At 40.7% G+C, this 25,429-nt stretch overlaps 1 protein-coding gene across 7 annotated transcripts in view; it reads right to left on the reverse strand.

Moving 5' to 3' along the window:
- Positions 1 to 8,042, reverse strand: part of ZMYND8 (zinc finger MYND-type containing 8) — a 49,274-nt gene extending 41,232 nt beyond the window's left edge. For 5 of the 7 annotated variants that reach the window (XR_009488762.1, XR_009488761.1, XM_059862827.1 and 2 more), the window contains exon 1: positions 7,884 to 8,042. Coding sequence is in view for 3 of the 7 variants with exons in the window: in XM_059862827.1 (XP_059718810.1) it covers positions 7,884 to 7,897 (14 nt within the window). In the remaining 4 variants the exon portion in view is untranslated. Of the gene's footprint in view, positions 1 to 6,798; positions 6,953 to 7,478; positions 7,624 to 7,883 lie in introns of those variants that run through there. The other 2 variants (XM_059862826.1, XM_059862825.1) reach the window with 2 other exon arrangements.
- Positions 8,043 to 25,429: the final 17,387 nt, after the last annotated feature.

Genomic DNA, 25,429 nt, shown 5'->3' on the forward strand with positions numbered 1-25,429 from the left:
GTAACAAACCCCATATTTTAAAAACATCATGAATATATAATTAATAATGCATACAGGTGAACATGTATTCATGCCCAGTAATTCTGTAAGACTGGAGTAATCTGGCAGTGCACATTAACTGCTTCTAAAACAGATCCAGTTCCAGACACAGACTAGGACATACAAGGCTTTACAAGACTCAGGTTAAACACTTATGCTCATTTTACATAAGCTGCTACTAAAAGGAATTATTTCCCCATTCCTTAACTTCTTGTTCCAGAAATGATGACCATATTATCCAAATCAGTTCTGGAATGTAACTCACTGTGCAGTTGGACATGCAGAAAATGGGAGAGAACCACACAGGGAGAAAAGGGTGCCACCCTTTTAGCAGCTCACATTTAAGTGACATTAAAGCAATCATAATATTCCAGACTCATCCAAATCTATCAGGTCATTTTGTTTAAAACAACCTCAGGGGAACGTGGTACAACATGAAGGATACAGTAGCTGGCACAAATCATTATTACCATCCAGAGAGTTGTGCATGAATCCTGGCTGAGAAATGGGAGTGATGGATCCATATGGCAACACCATAGAAGGAACTGCTCTTACCTCCCTGACCAAAGCACCAGGAGATGTTTCAGACTGACTGAGGATGTTCTGGGCCCCTGGGCCCAAACCCAGCACTGCAGGGGCTTACAGGGCAGGACTCCTACCCATCAGCGACAGCACAGCGGGGGTTTTTCAGCTCAGAATGTGTTCCGCTCATGTAAGGAGCTTAATTTAGGAAACTGAGTCAGTTTCCTCCATCGCCCTTTAAAGTGCCCTTGCAATAGTGCTATAAACCAGAAAAAGATTCTTCAGAAACACTTGTAAAGTGAACAAAGTATCTTGCAAAATCTTGATACAAAGAATCATGGAATGATACAATGGTTTGCCTTGGACAGGACCTTAAAGATGATTTAGTTCCAAACCCCTGCCATGGGCAGGGATGGACACATCACATAAAGGATGCCTGAAAACAGCCTTCCCAAAGATTTTAAGTATAAATGAGCAGTCAAAACTGCATTCTCCACTTGATAGCGAGGTTCTCCACTTTCCTCACCAATGGAGGAGCACATTTCCCTATACTCACACAAAATCCAGCAATTACCTACTACACTATGAAACCTGAGCCTCAGAGGAAGAGGCATCTTCATATTCTCTGCAATTAATTAATCTTTTAAGGGCACAAACATTTCAGTATGTTTGCCATAAAACCACAGAGACTGTCCTGAAAAAAAAAATAAATCCCAATGTTGGAGAGGAACGGTTAAATAAAAGTTGTTAGACATAGCTATAAAAGACACTGAACATTTACAGCTCCTCAAAAGCATCTCCCATTGCTTTAATTGCTGTAATGTATAATGACTTCCACAGCATGACATTGTTGGAATGTTGGCAGTGATGACTGCAGTGGTCATCTTTGAGATTCAAGTTTATAAATACATACCAGCAATTCATAACAAGTTTACAGTAACTTTTCTAAAGCTGTTATCTTTTCACCTTTGCATCCTCCACCAATACAAGGAAAATTCTGAAAATGCTTTATAAAGCACAAACTTCCAAATGCAGATATTAGTAAAAGATTTCCAATTAAATAATTCTAGAAAAACAGGTTCTTAATCAGTTACCTTACTACTACCCACAATAAAATAAAAGAAAAATTAAGACCAGCAGCAAAATAATTAAAAACAAGCATCTCATTCCATGGAAACAATAACTGTGTGGTCAAGTAGACTATTCTAGAGAGTTTTATTTTGAGAATTCATTTTTGCAGGGCTCAGAGCAGCTATTTCAGCCAGCATGTGTTACCGTCATGCATGTATGAATGGGATGCTCTGAGGCTGCAGATCAGAAATGATACTGGAATATACTCAATTAAGTACCTAAATGAATACAACAAATAACTTATGTAATTCTGAAAGCTACTCTTATTTCCTCATTAAGATGAATGAACACAGAGAAACACGTTTTAAGAACACAACTGAAACTTAAGCTTTGCCAGTTTCCCTGTCAAATGACCAGAACACCAATTAATCATTTAAAGCTTCCCTACTCATATTGACAAAACTTGCAACAACAAAAACAAAAGTTTGTTTTCTAAAATGTTGAGCTAATTGGTTTCATACAAACTAGCTTAGCATGTCTGAATAAGGGAAGGAGGGGTGGAGGTTATTCCTTTGGAGAGAGTTGGGCACAGAAAGAAAAAAAAAGATTGCAAACATACAAGATTTATTGTTACTTAGGTAAAAATGGAAAAATAACTCAGCTGCCTAATTTTTAAATATGTTCTCTACCAAACTGAGGAGAGGGTGGGTTTTCTAATATAAAATTCAGGCTTTCAAATTTCACATCCCTGAATTATATACTGACTTTTCTGTTTAGGAAAATCATTCCTTTACTAATAGTAGTACTTACCTGAGAAAATGTACATATACAAGAATATATAAGCTGCTCTAATCCATAGTAACTACAAAGAGCAATTAAAAGTTGCAGATGAACTACTGCACCTTGACATTTAACCAAGAAAAACTGACAGATATGGAAAACCACTCGAAACAGCTAATGCCCACATACACAATCTAGATCTACATCAGGGAATAACACATGAATTTCAGATCAAGAACTACATATTTCTGGAATTCATTTTTCCTTTTAATTAACAGAAAACAAAACAAAACAAAACTGATTAAAGACTATAAGCACTAAAACTGAATTTCATCTTTAAGATAATTCCTGCCTCTCATGCATCACATTTGTGAGCAGCAATTCTAAATAAAGATTCCAAAAAAACTGCATTCAATAAAAGATTTAAAACCAAAAACCACTATTTGCATGCCATTGCTGAATAAATAGCAGCTTTGTATGAGCACTCACCTATAACAGTCTCTTACTCATCGGTAGCTATGCTATTTATGCAGGGCTCTTAAAATGGCGTCTGCCAGCACTGCACTGCCTCACTCCTGCTCTGGAGCTAAAATGGTAGCACTTTGTTCAATACCAGCAGCTCCTGTTTACACAGCAGGGCAAGATTCAAAGCCAGCATCTAAATATCAGAAATGGTAAAGAAGGACCAAAGGACACCTGACATCCGAACGTTTAACTAAAAAGGCACAAGACAGGGAGATTTGTGAAGTCACAGGTTACTAAGGAAATCACTCAATTTTAGCTTCACCCTCCAGTGTGAGCACCTCATATTTTGCATTTCCCTTTGCAGAATTCCCTGCAAAGTGCTCCGTGTGTATTAAGTAAATAAGACTCTGTATCAAGTAATTAATATACACAAAAGGCTCATTCAGATATCTATGTACAGCAATGCTTAAGCTGGTTACCTGTGATAACAAGCAAAGTAACTATTTTTCATTTAAAGAACATTTCAGTTCTTTTTAAAACCTTACTCTTATTTGGTGTCCATTCAAAATAGCTGCATAAAAGAGAAAAATCAGGGGAGGGAGGGGGATCCTCAGTGTCACACAGTCATCTTTAAATCTATAAACTATACAGCTGAGGCCCAAGCAAGGCAACCAAATAACTACAGATTTTAGATGCTACAAATATAATTTGAGAACAATCATGCTTGAAAGTAAAGATTTATATCAGCTGAATTAAGAATGGTAACATCCTGTTACAGCATGGTTTTAACCTCACAGTGTGAAACACAGATGCTCTGACAACAGGCAATAAAGGGTTAACATGAGAATGACAGACAACTACCAAATACATGAAACTCACTTCCTATGTAGCTATGGCTAATTTAGTCTTTAACCCATGAACACAAGACATTTTTATTAACAAATGTATTTAAATTACTTTCTGAATACAATTTAAGGGGCCAAGCTGGATGGCCTACTGTGCTGCTTTCCAGCCTGCAGACCCCTCAAAGCCAGTGCACCACCACAAAGGGGTTTGCAGACAATAACCAAGTAAATCAAACCTAGTCTAACAGGCTTAAAGTCACTCTAATGGGATTCATGTGCCCATGGGACAAATACTGGGGATCCACAAATAACAAAATTTGAAAACTGCTGTCTGCTCCATTTCATATGGGCAAAGGCTCTGTTCAACTTTGAAGATACTTAGACATTTCAAATTAATACCTGAATTTCAGACAGAGGAGAGCTTCTACTGAGATTTATCTCCCTTTTACCAATTATGCTGGAGTAGTACCACCACTATGGAAAACTGACCACCAGCTATCACTTTTCAGCTACTGGATGCACAGTAGCTGGGAAGTGACACAACACAATACACTAGAAAGCAAGGCAGAACAGGAGAAACAAAGCAACAAAACCAGAAACAAAACAAAACAACAACAAAAACCTCAAGCAAAAGTGATATCACAAAATGGAAGACAGCTCAGGAAGACGAGCCAGTTGAAGTTTGTGGACATGATATGAAAGGCTAAATTTGTAATGTAATCTATCTATTTCTGCTTTTTGAGCATGAAGTTCCTTTCATTACATGCTCCCTTAGTAGCAACGTAGGTTTTCTGCTACATTTCATACTCCTACCTACTGCGAGGGGGGGTGACTGCTACATTTGGAGTGGTTTATACTCTGCATTTTTTTCATTTCCAATATGTTAAGTAGTGTCATTTGTTTAAAGAAATTACTCAGCTTTTCCCTAGCACTGTTGAGCTTCCAAGTAAAACAGTTTGCCTGCAAAGAATGAAAAAGGCATGTAGCTTTTAAAAAGCTTCTGTTTTCACCATGATTTATAATCCAGATCACTCCTTTGTTTTCCCCCCACTCCATTCTTTGTCCAGTTAATTACAAAAGTAACTGGATGTTGGCACTAAATAATAATGCCTAATCATATTCATCCTGGGCAATTCAAATTACTCTCTAGTAGCCAGAAAACTTACAGTGTAATTATACGATTAACTGCTAGTTATAATCAGAATAATGGCCATTTGCTCCAAGCTGAATAAACCTCAGCTGCATTGCTTCGTACGTGTCCTGTCTAATTGTGATTGTAACAAGATCCAGGCCAGTAAAATCTTGGGGAGAAAGCATACGTGCTTTTTCCCTGCATCTGTCACTTAAAACAAAAACCCACATTCCATCTGTCCTGAGCAGAAAAAACAGCTTATTACGCAACGCAGGGAAGCGAGTGATAACACTGTACCTTGACAAAGCACCAAAAAGTATATACATCTGAAATCCTTCAGCTTGGCTGAATTTGCTTTGCTTAGATGGAACAAAGATGGCAGAAATTTCCAGAAGGCCTTTCTGAGCCTAGCCACTGCAATTGTCAATCTTTAACCTGCCTGCTGCGGCAATTGGCTCCGGCGCTGGCGGAGCAGCGCCATTGGGCTGAGCCGAGGCACAACGCTGCTGTCTCTACCTTGCCTCAGACATCTTGCTGCAATGCAGACATTTGTTTTTTGTGAACTATAAAAGAATTACACTCCAGTGATTGAAAATAGTGAACTTTTAACAGACTCACGATGCTCCGTTTCATTACATGCACGAGGGCAGCTCACACAAATGCGCTTCACTGTCAGCAGCGTGTCTGGAGGTGCAGATTTGAAACAGATCCTGGTTTAACAAAACCTGTGGGAGCCATTTTAATACAAGCTTTCTGATTGCAGATCACTTACCCCTGCTTCCTCACATTAAACAAATATTATGTTGTTCACTCTTCACTCTTAAAGGCTGAAAGTAAACTGCTCACATGTATAAACTACTACTAGGAAAATTGTGTCCAAATGTAATTTCTGTTTTTTAGCAACTGAAGAACAAAAACCAGAATAACTTCTTAGCTATGTCAGCACTTTCATGTATGCTGAAAAGTGCATTAAAATGGCATACAGAAATACTATCACATGAAATTCAGTGGTACCCCAGCAGTATTTCAGGTTTCAAATTGAACTAGACATTCTTATAATCTAATCCTAGGGGATTGGGGGGGGGGGGGGGGGGGGGGGACATTGAAGGGGGGAAGGAAAGCTTTTAACCAGCGAGATATTCAAAGTAAGACACTCATACTGGTAAACAAGTAACTAGAGGTAAATTGCTATGTTAAAAGAACATTACCAAATACATGGCAAGGGTCTATAAAAGTTTGCATGCACTGTGCCTCAGCACAGTCATTTATTTGCAAAGCCAGCCTAGCTTTCAGCTCTTTCCTAAAATAATGAATGTGTATGGACTGTTAAAACAAGTGCAAAAATTACACTAAAAGCACAAAAGAGCATCCTTCCTCTGCTTTTGAAACAGCCCTGGTGATCAGTGAAAAACAGCTTGTTCAAACAAGTATGCAGGAGCTACAATTAAAATCTTTATAAAGAGCACAAAATGTTTCTAAATTAGTTATAAACCAAGCAAGCTTGTCTGAGGTTATACTTTGTATAGTATCAGAAACATATGCTCATTAAGTGTTATTTACTTTACTTCATAAGGTCACTTCACTGCTGAGCACTAGCACTTTCATCACACCCGAAAAGCCCCAGGAACGGTGAAAACGCGCTTTACCCTGCAAACATGGTAATTCATGAGCTAGGAACAAACAGCAAGTAGAATATTTTTCACTGGCCTAAGGTAAACAGCAAGTAAAAGCTTCAACATTTAGAGACAAATTATCAGAAAAACAGTGCAATCAAATAGAGCAGTTTACATGTACAAGTCCTTTAAAATGGACGCTAAGCAAATCTGATCTTTTATATGACTAACCACTAACATCACTTCATCTACTGCACTGACTGACCCAGTAAAAACAAAATGTTTGGAAAAGTATTAAAAATGCTCAGAGAGTAGCATGCTGCTTACTTACCAACTGTTCAAGCACCCATCTCATTTTTCCAGTTAAGGAGATACAACAGGCTGGCAGATTTGGGAATTGATCAAAAAGGAATTTCTTGAAATAATTACGTAGCATTTAACCAAAAGTTAAAAAAAATAAAAAGGAAAAAAAAACCCAAGAACGAACAACATGTACTACTGTCATGAACCACACATGATTTTATATCTTCTGGACTCCACAACACAGAACTGTGGCTGATACAACGTAAAACAAAAAGGCACAGATAAAAGTTGCATTAGTTTATTTGAACTATGCAAAACAAGAAAGCTAACAGTTCAAAAACATTTTCCATAAAGCATCAGATTTGTAAACAGATGCACTGCTGCGTTTTACTGAGCAGCACTCCATTTCCAAAATCTGCAGCATAAAAACTCCCTTTTAAAGGAACAAAATATTAACCATACATTGTCCCTCAGAAAGAGAAAAGCGTTGTATTAACTACTCCTGTAAGAAAAAAGGTTCAATAATCATTTTAAGTTAAGATAAGCTGCATAAAAAACATGATGCAACAGCACACCACCACCTAGGCCCAATATCTACAATCTGCCATTAGCACTTTTTGCTGATGCCTAGGTTTTTAAAAATCCCATATTTTCTCAGAGATAACTTATCTTAGCTGTTCCATTCACTGTTTAGAAAGGTAAACTTGCCTGTTCCTCTGTCTGCCATTATCCCTGCTTGACTCCCTGTAGGGCAGTTAAATGCATCTGCTCCCTAGCTTCCATTTTCTCTCCAGCAGGCATGTGACACAACAGACAATAGTGCTGGCAAACTGCTCAGAGACAGAAACCTCCTTTGGAATACCAGGATCTTGATAAACTCTACAAACACCATCCTCCTGGGAAGAAGTAGGCATGCCAAGGCTTTGCCAGACTGTAAAATAAAGCTGTGGCTAATGGCTACTAACCATGTGACCCAAGAAAGCAAATTTAAACAGTTTCAACTTAATATAAGTGCTGTGGTGTGAGTTTTGCACGAGAAATCACAGAGAACCACACTCTCAACCCACAACTCATAGGTCTTAGAGAAAAAGCAATGTAAAAAGCAAGGCTTACCTCTGTGGATGCATTGTTAACACAGTGTTATGTCAATACTTATAAAACATGGAGGACAGGCTCTCAGTACTCGGGCAGGGAGGGCTTGGCACTTGGGCTTGATGATCTGTCTTCCCCATGAAAGCCGCCCCCGGATTGGCTGCCCCGGCAAATCCGCATGTAAAGCGCCAGGGGATTGGCTGAGACACTTCCTGAGCGATTATCTTTGTGCGGCTCCGGGAGCAGGAGCCATCCCGGGCTCGGAGCAGGCCGGCGCGCTAGGCCCGGCTGCGCTCGCCACCGCCGGCCCCGCGCCGGCCCGGCCCCGGCCACGCACCGCCCGCCTCGGGCAAGCGCCCGCACACCGCCTGCCCCGGCAAATGGGCCCCAGCCTGCCGGGTGTTGAAGGCAGCTGGGTGTTCTAAAGGCGAAGGAGGCACAGTTTGCCCAGGTCGCAGGAGCTGTTCTTTTGTTTGCACGGAAAGCGAAATTCGCTTGGCTGGTACTCTGCTGGCCGGGAAGGCGAGGCCACAGGCACAGGGCAAAACTTACCGAAAGGGCATGTGCACAGGAGGGACTGGAATTAATAACTCGGGATTCAGAGAAGGCTTCTCCTGCTCCAGAATTTAAATACATGAACGTGCAGCAGAGCAACCATGTACCTACAGTGTGATTTCTTTAGATATCACCGTATGCTGAGTCTTAATAGGAAAAGAGAGCCTTAAACAGAAACACTCCTGTCTCCTTTCCCCAAAAAAGCATTCCAGAATTGAAATCGCTTTTTCACAGAGCGTTGCCACCACTTGCTGCAGGCCCTCCCTGCGTTCAAAATGCTGCAGAGCAAAACTAAAAATATCCATGTCACCCCAGACCCTGAGATCTCCAGTCCCCCCCGGCCCCCACCTTCGGCCTGGCTGGGCTGTTACACAAAACTGACTTCCTTAGGAGCGGCTGCAGCTGCAGCTTCCTGTCCGTTAACCCTGTAGCACTTGGTGCTTTTTGAGATGCAGCCCAGGCCCTGGAAACACTGATTTCTCTACGTGGCAATCGGTGTGCCCCCATGAAAGCATTCACACAGCTTTTCAGATGGTTGTGCTTTACCTTTTTTATCTCCTGCGAAAACGCTGCGAATGAAACAAAATGAGAAAGGAGGGTGTAAGCAACCGGTTTGATCTTGGGCCAATTTCCAAGCTTTTGATTAAAAAATGTGATTCCGTTCTTTTTCCTAATGCGGTGAAAGTGGGAGGATTTATCGTTATGCCAAGAAGGAAGTCTTAACTCCAGATGAAGATCTAAAGGTTAAATTTTTAGAAAGCCTCCAACATGCCTTTGTATTATTGTTGAAAATTTTGCATCTGTGTTATTTAGCTCTGTATTATCATTCTGTAGCCATGAAGATTGAAATAGAAATTGCAGATGAAAGGGTGATTCTCAAGCATATTGAATATCAAATAATTATTTATTAAACAAAAGAAAAAAAAACCTAAACAAGGGAAGGTGTAGAGGTAGACACTTAACATTGAAACAATAATTATTAAATAATGAGATAGAATAACCAAAGAAAAATAAACATTCTTCCAGTACAACATGCAGGATCTCAGATTGTGCAAAACCAACTATAAAAAGCCCTCTTCCATAAATCTACGACAGTTGCAAACAGAATATGCATGTCACGTTTAGTCGAGTGCTAATAATCCCAGAAACAATCACCACAACAAAACCTAGTGCCCTCCCTTACCTCCATACAGCACCTCTCACGATATAACTACTTTAGCACACAAACCTCACTGCCTGAGAGCCGACGTGACTCATAACTGTGCCACTCAGTAAAATTAGTCATCCTGCTCTGCATTGTCCCATTCTGCATTCAGATTATTCCTTGAGATATCATTGTCACAGGGAACTGCCTCTGCATTTCAGGCTGCAAGAGCAGATTAACAGCCCAGAGTATAAATTATCATCTCATAAGGAATTCTGGAGTCCCAGCTGGAAGCATTTTCTCTTTTTAGATTTTGCAATGTTTTTCAGGGCAGGGAGCAGGAAGGCTCGTGGATACACTGACCGTTTGTTCTGTTTTAGGAATGAAGCAGAAACTGGGGAGAGTGCTGCTATAAAGGGAATCATACAGCCCACTGCAGCAGCAGGAACACACTGGAAATTCATGACATTCAGTGAATACTTGCATCAGTTTCAACAGTGCAAACCATTCAAGATAGATTTCTTTTTAATTGAACACCTAAAGGCCTATGTTGCTCAGAGATATCACCCCCAGCACACAAACATCCAAATTTTGATTCCCCTAAGCAGTAAATGTGAGGATTGTCAGCCACTAACATTTATGTTCATTGTGTGACTGCTCTGCTCTAATATTATTCTCTTTAAAAAAAAAAAATAAATCCTAATCCCTGTGAAGAACAGCATGAGAACAAAACTAAATACACAGAATTTGTCAATGCTTTGTGCTAACCCAGACCCGACTCCGGGAATGTTGTAATGCTGATGGTGCCTGGGAACGCTGCCAAGCTGACACACTTGGGCCTATCACAGAATGAGCACACAGTGGAGAGAGAGGCAACAGCAGCCTTAGGAAAGGCCTAAGGCCCCTCTCCTCTTGATTCAAGGAAGCAAAAATGCAAAAGAAAAATTTATAAACCTGCAGTCATTAGCAGGAACAAAACCGTAGAAAGCACATCAGACACATACAGCGTGTATATTCAGCCACTCGGCTGCTCTGCTAAAAAGACAAAAGAAATCTGCCAGGAATCAGAGGGGAAGCTTGAAAGATATTTTGCTTTATTCTCTTGTCCTCATGCTTATTTTGCAGCAGGAGGTACAAACCTGGTATAACACACAGGTACATCTGGAAAATACAGATTTTTGTCTTAAGTCCCCATGATTGCATGTCCTGCTGCAGCTTGACCCTTTCTTTTACATAGGAGTAGGGCTTTTTTTTTTTTTCTTGGAGGGAGGAAAGGAAAGGTCAAGAAAACAAATTTAAAAAAAAGAGTATGAGAGGGGAAGCTAAAAGCTTTGTTAAAGCAGAAAAGAAGGCGGAGATCAAATTAGCTTGTATTTGTCCTTTTCAATTCTTTGGAGATATTAAGGGAAAACAAGGGGGGAAAAAAGGCTAAACAGAGAAACCAAAGGAAAGATGGAAAGCACATTCAGTCAAAAGGAAATTAAAAGACAATAATGTTAAAAGTGCAGCCCATTATACAGGTCTTTGCAAAGAACTCTGCCCACTGTGTATCATGCCCAGGAAGCACACACACCAGGCATCACAGGGTTTTAAGGGACTATACTACATAATATACACCAGAGCCTCCAAACTAAACAAATACCAGTGAGGAAAATGTCTGCCTGTATGACAGAAGGAGGGGTTGGTATTTACCCTTCCCTACAGTGGCTGCATTGTCACTGACAGTGATGGAACATTAAGTGATGGACAAAAGATGGAGCATTTTGAACAGATACACAAAAGGGGAAGTGTCATATATTTTAAATATGATAAATTAATAGATAAAAACACGGGAAAGAAAATGCATTAAGAGTGCGTAGCTCGATCTGGGATTTCGGAGTCATTGGCTGATAATCCTGATTTCTAGAGTAAGACCATAAAACATTGTCATTCAGTGTCTTGGGGAAAAAACTCTTCAAGTTTTTCCCCTTTGTCATGAATCTGACGAAGTATCAGTAACTGCTTGAAGACCAGTAGATCACTGTCCAGTATAGAATCCAACAATAAATGTCTATAAAAACAATTTTTAAAAGTAGACTGGATTCTAAAATTAGTGAGCTGTCAAAGAAGGTTGGTAATTTCATAAATTATTGGAAATTACAGGAGAAGGTATCTATGCACAGCAGGCCCCTACTTTGCCTGTGAGTTAAAAGGCTTTGCATGCCTTGGTCCTTCTGAAGAGCAGCTTTCAGTACTTTTGGCTGACATTACTTGTTCTGAATTGAAATGGTCACTCACTGTCTGCAGATTAAAAACTGGTTCTGTTTGTAACACACAACTAAATATCTGGTACATTATCACAGTGTCTCTTGACAGCCATTTTTAGTGTGCTGTGCAATTGCTTCATGTACATTTCTTTCTAAAGGAAATCTCTATTCATGTTCAATCATCTGCAAAAAATACCTGGAGAAAAAAAAAAAAAGAGGCATCTTTGAGCCCTTTAACAGCTGTAGCTTTTTAAAAGAAGTGCAATGTTTTCTTAAGGCATAAGCCCATTTCATCACTTTCACCCCCACTTTGAACCAGTCTCTCCACAATTAAACAGCTGGGCTGTTGGATATTCTGTATAAAATAGAATTTTCAGTATTATGTATTTAAACTTTATGTTCTATATTGAGGGCCTAACAGATACAATTGCTTTCATATTTTATATGCAGACAAATACTTTTCTAGTTCCCCAGAAAGCAGCTGTGGGACATGTGCAGACATGGTGCAGGTCAGGCCTGAAGCACACCCATGGTGCAGGTGAGCAAGTGGAATTATCAGCCCTGCTCTCTGGCCATGGAAATGTAAATACCTTGTATGAGACCTAAGTACAGAATCTTGAAAGAAGTTTCTCTTTCACCTAGTGGTTCTAATGGCCAAGTGTGAAACATCTTGTATATATCACTCACTCTGGCATGGGGCACTTCTAAAGGAAACAAAAGGAAGTCACTGCTATCAGGGAGGAATTATTCAGGACTACATAATGCTGAACTCCAATCCTACTACCAGGATTTCTTGCTTGATTTTTTCACATTCAGGAATCAGTTGGTTAGCAATAACCGGATGACATGACTTCTTTCATGTTTTGGTTCGTTATTACTGTTGTTTTAGATGGGGTTTTTAAAATTAAATCTGATCATGTCCCAGAAGCTAAAGCTCATACCAAAGATGTCAAGTGACAGAATTCAAAGATAAAGTTATGACATTATTTCAGATTCAGACTACATCACTTTCACTTTTAACCTCCTTCATGTTCCTCCACACACAAAATTCACAGTTTGGCTTCAGCTTCAAGGCTCTGCATATTCACACCTTTCTCCTCTCTATGTGCTATTCCAATTGCTATTTCATCTCAGTTTTGTGGTTTACCTCTCACCAGCAAAAAGTCCTTTCTTTTTCCACCACAAGTTTCTTTTCTTTTTCAGTCAGACTTACTGGCTTAAGCATCTCACCCTTCCTTCCAGCCACAGCACTCAGCTGCACTTTGAGCAGAACTGTCTGTACTGTGACACAGAACAGTGAATCAAAGATTTATTGTGTTGACTTCAGCCAGGAAAGGCTCCAGTTCACAGCAGTTCACAGCACTGCTGTTGTCATGGCAGGGCTGGGAGCAGGCATGAGCAGCTCTAGGTGATTGAAACAACCACTCCACCGTGAGAAGTTTCTGTGAAACTTCACAAGCACTGCATCCAGCTTTTCATCACGTTTGTGGTATTAACTAGGTTTTCTCCACGTCTTAATGACATTGTAGATCTGACTTTGTGTCTCTTCAAGAATGAAAAAAGCCTTTGAAATAGAATCGTGTCCCTGTAAAGAAGCAACACGTTTTCCAGCTGTGTCTTTGCTTTCTCAAGCCAGGTGAAAGCCTTGCCTGTAATTAGCACATGTCACTCACATTAATTAGCATGTACATAGACTGTTGAATTCATTCTACCACCTTCACAGATTGTTATTTTTCTTGCACTGCTGGACTCACAGCCAGTGTTTACTGAGTTCCCCTTATCAGGTGACAAAAATGAGGACATTCCTGAGATAAAGCCACTGCAAAGTTGTTTTCAACAATTGTTTCATTTTGTTTACTGTAAAGAAATGCACACCCACATGAAAGTAATTCTGAAAGAGCAGAACAAATCATGCTCTATTTAACCTACTTGCCTTTAACAATCCAATTCAAGTGTGTGCTAATTATGTACATAAAATAAATGTTAACTATGTCACTAGTCTGCAAGTTTTGTTATTAAAGGCCACAATATCCTCATATGACATTAGAGTGGACAGATGTCACAGCTGAGAAGAGTCAAAAGTGAACCTGTATGCAACATTTCAACCATATAAAGAGCACAGACACTTGGAGATATTTGTGTGTGTATGCATTTGCTCAAAACTTAAATCTTGATAGATAGCATAGAATACCACAAACATTTCAAATAAAACCCAAAAAATTACCTTTTTTCTGATGGCCCAAAACCCAACAAAGGGACTCTGACCAACAAATGCTGCACTGTCTTAAGAACAGAGCATGTCCTAAGGTAGGGCTCTCAGCAGAAACTCCAAACACAGGTGCCTGTATAATTTAGCATACCAAAACTGGTCCTCTATAACTCACATATAAAAATTTTAAATCCTCCTTAATATTGCTTCTATTTGCAAACAGCTGCAAAGCAAATGCACTCTCTAAATAGCAATTCTTTGAAAAGTAAGCTCGTCGTTCCTGCTTGTTCCAAACTTGTTCTTTTAATTGAAAAATGTTACCTACACATGGTTTTATGTTTTGTTTTTAATTTTAAAATATTGTGAAAGTTTACGTGATTGTCAAATATCTAAATTTTCATATTTTGTACAGTTTTTATAACACTTGAAGAAATGTGAATTATTTAAAGGAAAAACAACTTCTAGTGCAGAATGACCAGCCTTGCTCTGTAACAAATTTCAGACCTACAGATTGTTCTGGGTTTATTCTCAAAGGGCAGTTTCTACCATTTGAGCCCTGGACTAAAGATCTCTGTAGATTTGTGTATGGTGCATCTTATGTTCCCTACCTTCTTCTGCGTGCAATTTATTGAACTGGGATCATGGTCTTGACTTGGATGTTTCAATATGATAAATATTTACAAATAAACCTGTTTATACACACATAAAAAGGACATTTATACCTAATAGGAGAGACAATTAGGAGAGAATTTAAAAAATTATCTATTTCTACTCACTTGAATACTTAGCAATAAAATATCCATGTTGTATAGAATGACCAAAACCTTCTTTTTCCTATTTTTTTTCTGTAGAAAGGAATAGTATAAGGCCACAAAATCGGTATTTTTCCCTCCTGCAGGTGCGAATTTGTGTAGGAGTGCAGCATCCCCTAGCGCTCATTTGGGGGACATTGCACTCACTAAAAAAGCCACTCTTTAGTGAGGTCCCCATGGAACATCAGTCCTAGGATTCGGTGGGAAAGAGGGGCTTCCTAAGGGATGATCTTCCTCCGTCCACATAAAATACCTCTTGCAGTAATTCAATCCTATGAAGACAAGCAAATAAAAAGCATTTGAAATAATTTCTGTTTCTCAGTCTGGATATGGTTTTGGCCATATGATGACTTCACTGTTTAATATCAAGTATTGTAGCAAGTCTTAGTTAAAGTGGCAGAAAAGGCACAAGCTAGAAGCAAATGGGTTCTTGTGTGGTGCAGCAGCACACAGAAAATCCTGAATAAACTGGGCCCCCTACTAGAATGTACAAAGCAGCCACACACACTTAACTCCAATACACTAAAAAAAGCTCAACGTAGTCATAAGAACAGGCAGGCATCTGGGCCCTCAAAATTCACCTCTAATTTCATTAGAAATGATGAGCAGATATCTTCAAAGTTTTGTCAATACCCAGTGACATTCAGAGTGAGTACTCCTGCACAAAGCACATGATAACTTTGATCTCTAATGTGTCAGATTGAAATGCAGTTCCCATAAAAGCTCAGTAAAAGAAGGAAGGTCTGTCTGAGCTTTTGGAGATACGTTTAATTTACATTCAAGTGAGCTGTTGTAATCAGAATAACATTTTCTGAACTGAATTTATTCCCATATTAAAAAATTGAAGAAAATATTTCTTTTAAGTGGTGTGAGAATGGCAGTGTTGGAGTTTTAGAAGTTAATTTCAAATGGACATAAGAGCTTAAGTCAGAGTATTTGTGTTTCCTGCAGTAACCCAAAACTGAAAGAGCTAAATTACAATCCTCTCCTCAATTCCCTTCTAAACTTTGTGGTTTATCCCATTTTTGGGAGTGATAAAGGTCAATGATGGATTAAATACTTTTTAAACGTTTCATCCCATTTCAGGTGACTTACTGCATCAACATTCCATGATGCTGTGATTCTGATATTCCACGGTTCCGTGATTCTGTTATTCCGTGATTCAGTGATTTTTGTGATGCTGTGATTCTGATATTCCATGATTCTGTAATTCAGTGATTCTGTGATTCTGTAATTCAGTGATTTTATTATTCCATGATTCTGTAATTCAGTGATTCTGTGATTTAGTGATTCTGTTATTCCATGATTCTGTAATTCGGTGATTCTGTTATTCCGTGACTCTGTGATTCAGTGATTCTGTTATTCCGTGATTCAGTGATTCTGTTATTCCGTGATTCAGTGATTCTGTTATTCCGTGATTCGGTGATTCTGTTATTCCGTGATTCGGTGTTACTGCTGGGCCCCGGGCGGGCGTCCACCGGCACCTGCAGTACCGCGCTTAGGCCGACAGGCGGCAGCAGCGCAGCGCGAGCGGCCGGGGCTCCGGGACGGGGACCCCGAGCCGGGGTTTGGGGTCGGGGACAGCCCCGAGCCGGGGTTTGGGGTCGGGGACAGCCCCGAGCCGGTTTTTGGGGTCGGGGACAGCCCCGAGCCGGGGTTTGGGGTCGGGGACAGCCCCGAGCCGGGGTTTGGGGTCGGGGACAGCCCCGAGCCGGGGTTTGGGGTCGGGGACAGCCCCGAGCCGGGGTTTGGGGTCGGGGATAGCTCCGAGCCGGGGTTCGGGATCGGGGACAGCCCCGAGCCGGGGTTTGGGATCGGGGACAGCCCCGAGCCGGGGTTTGGGCGGCTGTGCGGCCAGGTGGGGGCTTTGGAGCAGGGCTGGATGAGGCCGATAAAGGTTTGAGTTATCCCTTAGAGCTCCGAGGGCCTTTGTGCCGGGGTTTGTTCACGTTCTCTGACTGCTCGTGCCTTGCGATGAACCCTGCTAAGGGCTGCAGACACGAGCCTGTGGTCCTTGGTGACACTGCCTGGTCATTCCCCGATGGTGCAGGGCTAACCCCTGAAGAGAGCCTACAAGAAAGAAGAAGAGAGGCTATTTACAAGGACATGTAGTGACAGGGCAAGGGAGGATAGTTTTAAAGTGAAAGAGAATAGGTTTAGATTCAGTATTAGGAAGAAATTCTTTGCTGAGAGCATGGTGAGACACTGGCACAGGTAGCCCAGTGAAGATGTGACTCTTCAAGGCAAAGTTCCAGCTCCATTCCAATCCTTTCCAGTAATTTTCCTTGCAGTCTGCTGATACTGGAAGTTACTGCTGTGAAAATTTAAATCTCCTAAAACTGCTTTAAACTGGAGTTGGGGATAAACAATGTTTATTTGACGAAAAGCTTTAATCTTTCTTCCAGCTATCTGTTTTCCCATTTCCCCTGTTACAATTCCTGGGGTAGCACTAATTGAGCCTTATTGAAATTGAGCTTTATAATTTGGATAGTTCTCCCACTTCCTCTTCCGTAGCCTTGGTCACTTGACAACCAGCTACCTGGGATAATAACGTGGTGCCTTGTAGCTTTTAAAGAATAATGCCTCATCACACACAAATATATGTGTATATATCATACTTTGTGTTACAAGACAGAGACTTGGCAGTACATGCTAGTGAGATACTCTCCTAATCACCAGAAGAAATTTGGTTTCTCTTGTGTGGAGATGGAGGCAGCTTTCCATCAGATCTATTTGATTTGATGACTTTATTTGATTGTTTGTCTGGTGTCTTTGACTCCAGCCATGACAATCTAAAAACCAAGCATGGTGTCTTTCTGGTTTCACAAATGCAGGTAAGATTACAAACAGAATCACCTGAAGCAAAGCCAAGGTAGACAACAAGTAACAATAGTGGAGGGTGCAAGTGGGAGACAGAAATAATGAACAATTATCCTCTGTAGTTATCAAAGTTAAGAGGTTGGAACACTTCCTTGTGTAGGAGATTCACCTGATACAGAGCTCTGTTAAACATGTTCCCAGGTATTTCGTCTGTTTAACATTTGCTCTCATTGGCTGCATCCCTGTAACACACAGATAAGCTTGACATTTTATTGTAATTGTTAAAGTTATGGATGTGCTTTTTTTTCCCCCCTTTAGCGTGTTGGTGGGGGTTTTTCCTGTTTTGTTTTGTTTCCCTTAAAGGAAAGGTCCTTTAAGGACCATCATACACTAGAGGGTTAAAAATCTGGAAACGTTAAATACAGCACCTTTCACTTTGAGACAGGTAGGATCATCATCTTACATTGACCTGCAACATCTTCAATAAAATACTGGTTTTATTCTGTCTCAGTGTTATTCTGCTACTGGATATTCTCTCTCAAACCCTCATATAAACATGCCTAACCCCCAGCACTCTCAGCCTTTGCCTACAATGTGGATGACATTTAATGAGCTTCCAGGAAGTGCAGGCCATTATTCAACCACAACCACATCTGTGGCTGGAAGAACAGGGCAGACCCTTTCAAACAAAGCTACCAGGACCTGAGCTCAGAAACTCCTCTTACAAAACCTGTACAGCGCTGTTGTTATTATTGGGTGACACTCAAAGAAGCAATAGTATACAAAATGTATTTACAGTCATTCCAGAGGCTTCATCTCACTGTCCTCCTTCCAAAAGAGTTCCTAGCATTGAGTTTCATGACTAGAAAGCCACCAAGAAACCCCAAGTACCATTCATGCTCTAACGGGTGAGTGAGCTAGTTTACACTGGCGGCCTTCCATGGGGAACGGGTGCTGCTCTGTCAGAATGACCAGCACAGAATCCCTCCAGGTGTAACTTCATTGTGAGAGGTCCAGTCCTCAGCCCAGGGTCCTCTACAGCTTGTCACCTGTGGGAGACACTGTACTTCCCTTGTCTAGAAATAAAACTAAAGACAGACTTTTCACACAGCAGGAAACAAAAGGACAGGCAGCCAATCAACAGCATTGCTCAATGACTCACAGACCTGGGTCCCTGAAGGGTGCAAAAGGCAATTCCAAAGTCAGCATGTGGTCACCCAGCCAAAAGAACCCAGGAAACCTGATGACTCCCAAACTGGCCTCCTTTGTCCTCAGTTGCACCACAAGTAATCCTGGTTGGACTAGCCAGACAAACAGATCCTAATCCTTGTTAAAATGCAGGTATGAAAAACAAGTGTGAAAGACTGAATGAAATCTGCAGGAGAATAAGCGTGACTGACTGGAATCAGTTTTGTTTAAAATAAAATCACCCTCCCCCTCTATACAGTCTCACATTTAGCTTTGCTATGTTCATTTCACATCAGTAGCTGCTCACAGCTGATTGTTTAAAAATGCCAAGAAAACATAAAAGTGTGTGCTTACAGGAGAATGTCAAAGGAGAGAGAACTGTTTAGGGAAGTGGGGACATGGCAGGCTTGAAATGGTTTGTGGTTTTGAGGCAATACTTTTTTCCCCTTTTGCCCAAAGGAAGGGACTTGGCACACTTACAATTTCTGCTGTTACACCAATAACTTCTTATTTCACAGTTCACAAAGAAGAAATAACTGTTGAAACAAGTTGGTTTCTTAAAATTAGTCCTGAGTATGAAATTACAGGAAATGTCCTCAACATTTGTGTACAGTGACACATGCACTGCTGTACTAATATGAGCAACCTGAACAGAGAGAGAGCCAGGAAAATGAGTATTTCTGTTTACCTGCATGTGTGAGGCTTAGAAACCCAATTTCAAATATAGAACAGCAACAGCAAGGCTTAATGCCCTGAAGATTTCAAGGCTTCTCAGAAAGTATTTTACATTGAATGGAAAAAAAAAAGCCAGAATCAATTGCAATAGTCAATGTTATCATTGTTATTCCCAACAGGAGCAGTTTAAAAATGGTGAGGTATTTGGTACCAGTAACTGGTTCTTTCTGTGTGTAGCCACTGGGTCATGCCAATGGTTATACTGCTAAATACAAAGGATAAACTACTGCAGTTTCTTTTATAAAGTTATTTGCTAAAAAAATTCCAAAGGGAAACATTTTTATAGAACAAAAGTTCTGACAGTGATGTAGTGGGATGGGACTAAGACACACTACTTTCAGTGCCAAATCTTGCCAGTTTGCCCATCTGTAAAATGAATTCTACTCACTACAGATACTAAGTTTTAGGGGGGGAAAAAATGTTAAAAACTAAGTGTTCAAGGTAAGCTGATAGTGTTATGGATATTCTTGCTATAAATTATGTTTTCAGGGACACAAAATGGATAGTATCAAAGCCTAACATGTGACCTACCTATGCCACTTCCCCTCTTTCACAGTTAGAAGTGACTTCAGACTTTCAAAAGTAAATCCTGTCCAAAATAGTAAACTTCTGCTGTTAACCTGTCTCTAAGAGAGCTGCCACCATTCTCTTACAATGGGAAGCACTCACCTTCCTGTTAGAGAAGTTTCGTTTACTTGAGAGAAACAAACAAGGCAATGAGACTCACTTAACTCTAAAATGAAAATATAGGCTGATCTCTTTCCTTGGAAATAATCTTCAGGAAGTGCCTTCGTTTGACTGACATGTTTCCAATCTCTCCCCAGATCTTTTTCACTCTTACTCCAGACTAATAGATTGAGTCCAGTGTGGGACCTGGATGGATTACACTCCAATTTAGCCATAGTCATGCATTCCACACTGACCAAATGCTTTCTTCCTGGAAGAACTCAAGGCAAGCACAGGGTGTGCTCATGGCTAAGTAAGATGCCAGGTCACTGGTGGCCAGAAATGTCTTCAGTCTGATTTGAAACTGAGCAAAGTTGTGTGGCTGTGAGTAAAGATGAGCTACAGAGGCAGCTCCAGTGTACAGTGCTGGGTTCTGCAGAACAGGTTTGGGTAGTTCAGGTTAATTCTGTGCCAGTGACTGGGGAGAAAACCTCCCCCAAACCATGACACAGTGTTTGTAGCCCTGTATACTGGGGGCAAGACCTGTTTCTTGGTACTCATATATTACAAAAAATTCTCTTTCAGAGTCAGCATTAGGCACAATTATCCACTATGGAACTACACTTTGGCCTCCTAACTATCTCATTACATCCCTTCTAAATCTGTAAGTGCCTGTCTGGTTGCCCCTGTTGCAAGAAAACAGAACAAGGAAAGGGATGGAGATGCACAATAGAGCTGCAGGAAGTGTCCAGGAGAAAAAGGACCACTGGTGTGACAGAGCTGTGGATGGTGACCACTGCTTCTGGGAGAGGTGTTCCCTATGGCACAGTAGCTGCCCTCCTGGCAGGGTGTGCCCTGCTTGGCAGCAGGAACAGCCGTTGGGATTTTCCAGCACTCTGACGCAAAAAAGCCCCGATGGCATCTTGCTGACTCCCCAGCAGCCTCTGTCCTTGGCAGCTTCCTGCTTTGCTGGCTGTTAGAGTCTCAGCAGTCCACTGCCAAGGGAGCTGGAGAATTGTGGAACGTTTCCTAAAACTTCCTAGTTGTGCACAGGCACAGCACGTAGTGCTACCTGAATTCCTGCTGGAAGAGAGGATGCCGAGCCTTGAGCCAAAGAGATGCAAGCACTTGGTTCCAGATGAAGTCTTGCTTTAAATTCTCAGCACAGATTCAGCATTACCAAAATTCCACAGCTACTCTAGCAGTGCTGTTGCTCTGTCCAAGGTCACACAACAAACAAGATCTGAAGGATGGAACAGTCACTTATTACACCAGCAGACACAACTGAAAAGATGGGAAAGCTGTGGGCATGTTGTGATTTCTTACACAAGGATTCTAACTATTTTAGAGAGCAGCTTGAATTTCAGTGAAGTCATTGAAATACAGTATTTATATATATATATATATGCTGATACTCACTCTCCCCTCCCTTTTCTTCCTTGATTTGGTCCTTGATTCCCTTAAATCTTCCCTTCCTTTTATGTCAGATCCTTTTCTCTCTCTCATATGCCCCCTCACCACCCCCAGGCTAGGCATTCCCCCAGTACCTCCTTCTGATGACATTTCCTCTGAATTAATTCTCCTCTTCCTCAGTTTTACTCTTCTTCCACTCCAATAAATACCAAACCATCATTCTAATTCAGTTTTCTCAATCTTTAAGTCACCTTTAGTTTCCTTCATTATTTTCATTTTCTCCTCTCATAGGGGAATATTTCTTCCATGAGTAAGATACCAGAATGCCTGATCTTCTTCTTCCCCATAGCCTTTCTATCTTTAATTTCTCTATTTCATTTTCATCTCAAATGCATCAACTTTTCATCTTCCTCTCCACTTCTGGCTGTGCTCCACCCCAATTCCTGATCTCCTTAATTCTGTTCCTGAGTCTTTCACAATTGTTTGGCTTCTCTCTAATGACAATATTTTCTTCCACCTCAAACAATTGCTGCCTTTCTGGCTACTGCAGCATTTTCCTTCTGGTTACCAGCTCCCTGAGCACCCTATTTACAAATCCTGTGCCAGTTCATTTGATACACTCCAATCCTCTCCTTTAACATTATGGAATTCACACATCAGCTTGTTGTGCAGCCTCTCTTCACTTAATTTTCAATACACCCATTTTATGCATCCACACAGCTAAGCATCTTGTCCAGGCTTGTTATTTTACATCCTCTTATGACATAATTCCTTTGTACAGCATGAACAAACACTGTCTTGTGGGCTAAGCTGAGCAAGTGCAGAACTAACAAACAAAAATGGCATTAATAGAAAATAGATCAGGAAATACTAAAGATCATTGTCACCAATTGACTTATAGTGTATTTGCCCTACAGGATGATGTTTCAATTCTTTTTCATTAATATCACGAAAGCGTACAGAAGAAACTGAATGAGTTTCAGAAATGCACAACATATTCAAACTGTGGTATCAGCATGGAAAGAGACTGGGAAGTCTGATATTATGTCATTTGGAGGAATATAATAACATAAGACATGATATTATAGAGAAATACAAAGCACTGAACAATAAAGTGAAGCAAAGCCTTGGGTACCTTTTAATCCTGACAATGTAAAACCCAGTGGATCTTAAATGAAGAAGGGGAATGTTTAGAACATTATTTACACAACTCATAATTAGCATGTGAAACACATTGCTCTAAGGTATGAAAAACCAATGAACTCTAATGGATTCTAAAAAGGAGGTGGCTTTTCTCTGCATGCACACCAAAAAAAAACAAAAAACAAACAAAAAGACGTGGCTATTTTCAGGTCAGTTCTGAACTTCCCTCTTTTGGGATCAAGTGACCAAATTACTGAAGGTGGGACAGACTTTTCCTCCACAAGACAATGGAGAAGGAATTATCTAGGGAAGAATTATCTATTACATTGCTGTGGGGCTTCCAGGTGGTGTTTGTGAGCTGGCTTGCACTGGCAGATGCAACATTGGACAGACACAGTGCTAACCTCCCTCTTTCTATGCCAACATTTTATCACTCCTTTGAACTGAGCAGTTCTTGAGGTGAATGTGACACACAGTCTGCAGGCTTGTGTGTCACAGGAGTTGGGAAATGGGTGACCCTTCACCACAGGACACAAGGTGAAGTGCATTCACTGTGGGCAAGCCAGCCACAGCAACAGGGCAGGACCAAGGCAGAGGAGGCAGCAGCAGCCCTGGCTGCAGCCCTGGCTGCAGCCCTGGGTGCAGGATGCTTCACTGTCCTGCTGAGCTGCTCCCTACCCCATGCAGCTCAGCATCAGGTGCCTGCAATGAGCAATGGGGGGGAAAGTGTCACTGTCACAGCTTTGACACCAAAATCAATGCCCCAAGGGCAGCTCAGCCACCCACGTGGGTTATCCCTGATAAATATGCATTCAGGCTGTTCTTAATCTCCATGGGGGAAAAAAAAAAAGTTAACATTTTGACAGCCTACCCAGAGGGTCTAGCTAAACACTTTTCTTCACTGCCAACATTTTTATGTTTCACTTCGGTGTCTTCAGTCAAAGGCTGAACTTTTAAAGACCATTACTCCTCAGTTGGCCTCTTCTTTCTATAACCACTTTTCATCTTTTTCAAAATTCATAATATCTCTGCAGTCCTCTCTGTTTTACACTGATTCATCTTGATCCTTCTGTTTTTTAAGCTCTCCATTCTCTGTAGTCTTGACATTATCGAGCTGAGATTAGCCCTGGGCTAGCATAATGCTTCAGCTGAACAACACTAACAACAGAAAAGAGCATATTTAAAATGTCAATGCTCCAGGCAGCTTTTAATGGCACTTCAGCCACTGTGCCCTTCCAGTTTGATGGTGATCCACTGAAGCAATGCAGCATTTGTTTTTTTAACAACAAGTTATGCAGTTAACTAATAGAAATCTTGTGTAATCAGTGTTTCCAAAGTGTACTTATGAAAATACCCTGTGGGATTTTGTTGCAAATCCAAGTCAGCATGTGGTGATAGATGACACTTCTTTCTTCTCCTCTGATGGGCTCAGCTGACTTCTTGGCATGTCTTAGCTGGCTGTTTTTCATCTAGATGCTAAGAAGTTCATCTCTTTCAGTGTTTTCCAGGAATTTGAATCAAACTAGTTGATGTCAACTGTAATTTCTCAGCTCTTTTTCATGCCTCTTGCCCCATTTTGTACATAAATACTGTGCTTGCCCCTTTCTGATCTTATGAAATTTCCACCCTTCAAGTTCTTCAAGGTAAGCACGAACATTCCTGAGATTGCTTCAGTCTCTTCTCGTCATTGTAGATAAGTGAGATGAAGTAATAATGAAGAGACAAAATACTTTGTTCAAGTCTGTGTAAGTGTAAGGAAACAGAAGTTCCTGTGTGTGGCGGGCAGAAGAGAGAAACAGACATCTGTGATCAATTTGCTAGCACTGATATGGGAAATGAAGGATTAGCCTGAAACAAAAAGAAATGTTATGAGGCCATTCTGACAAATCCATTTTCTTTGTACCTATAGAATTTCCTGTATGTGCCAATGAAGATATTTTAACATTTATTGTTCTCTCTCTAGAGTCAGAAACTAGATGAGTAACCACCATCGAAACACAAATTGAAGTCATAATTTGTACTTGCTCCAAAATGAGTGTTTTATTTTATGGGGATGAAGTTTCTCTCCATGCAGGGAGAGTTACTGCTCAGGATCCACTCATCAAAGCTATTCCATGCTCAGTGGTTTGTCAAGTTACTACTAGCTTACACTACATTTACAGCATTCATACCATTAGTGTAATTCACAGAGACTCTAAGGAGGGGCTGACACAAAAGCATTATTGTGGTGATCCCCAAAAAGGGACCAATAAGGCAAATGAAAAGTTCTGGGGTTTTTTTCCAGACTTATGAGTACACTCATAGGGAGGGGACCATATGAATTTGATTATGAATGTATACTTTTATTGCATGAATACTCAACTTTGGATCATACTGGGAAGAGATATTAATTTATACTGACTCAAAAAACATCCCTTGCCGAGTCATGCATCATTGCATGTGAAATTCTGGATTCCAGGTATGCAATTAAATGCTCTGCTTTTCTAAGCATCTCATCAAGCTTCTGGATAAATGGCCTGAATTGCACAAGTCCAATGTCTTATAACCCATGAGCTAATATAGGGTTACTAGGAAGTTTACATGACCACTGGTATGACTTACCTGCCTCACTCACCTAATGTGAATTATAATTGGTT

Source organism: Haemorhous mexicanus, chromosome 18 (genome assembly GCF_027477595.1).
Source record: "Haemorhous mexicanus isolate bHaeMex1 chromosome 18, bHaeMex1.pri, whole genome shotgun sequence".
Lineage (NCBI taxonomy): Eukaryota > Metazoa > Chordata > Aves > Passeriformes > Fringillidae > Haemorhous > Haemorhous mexicanus.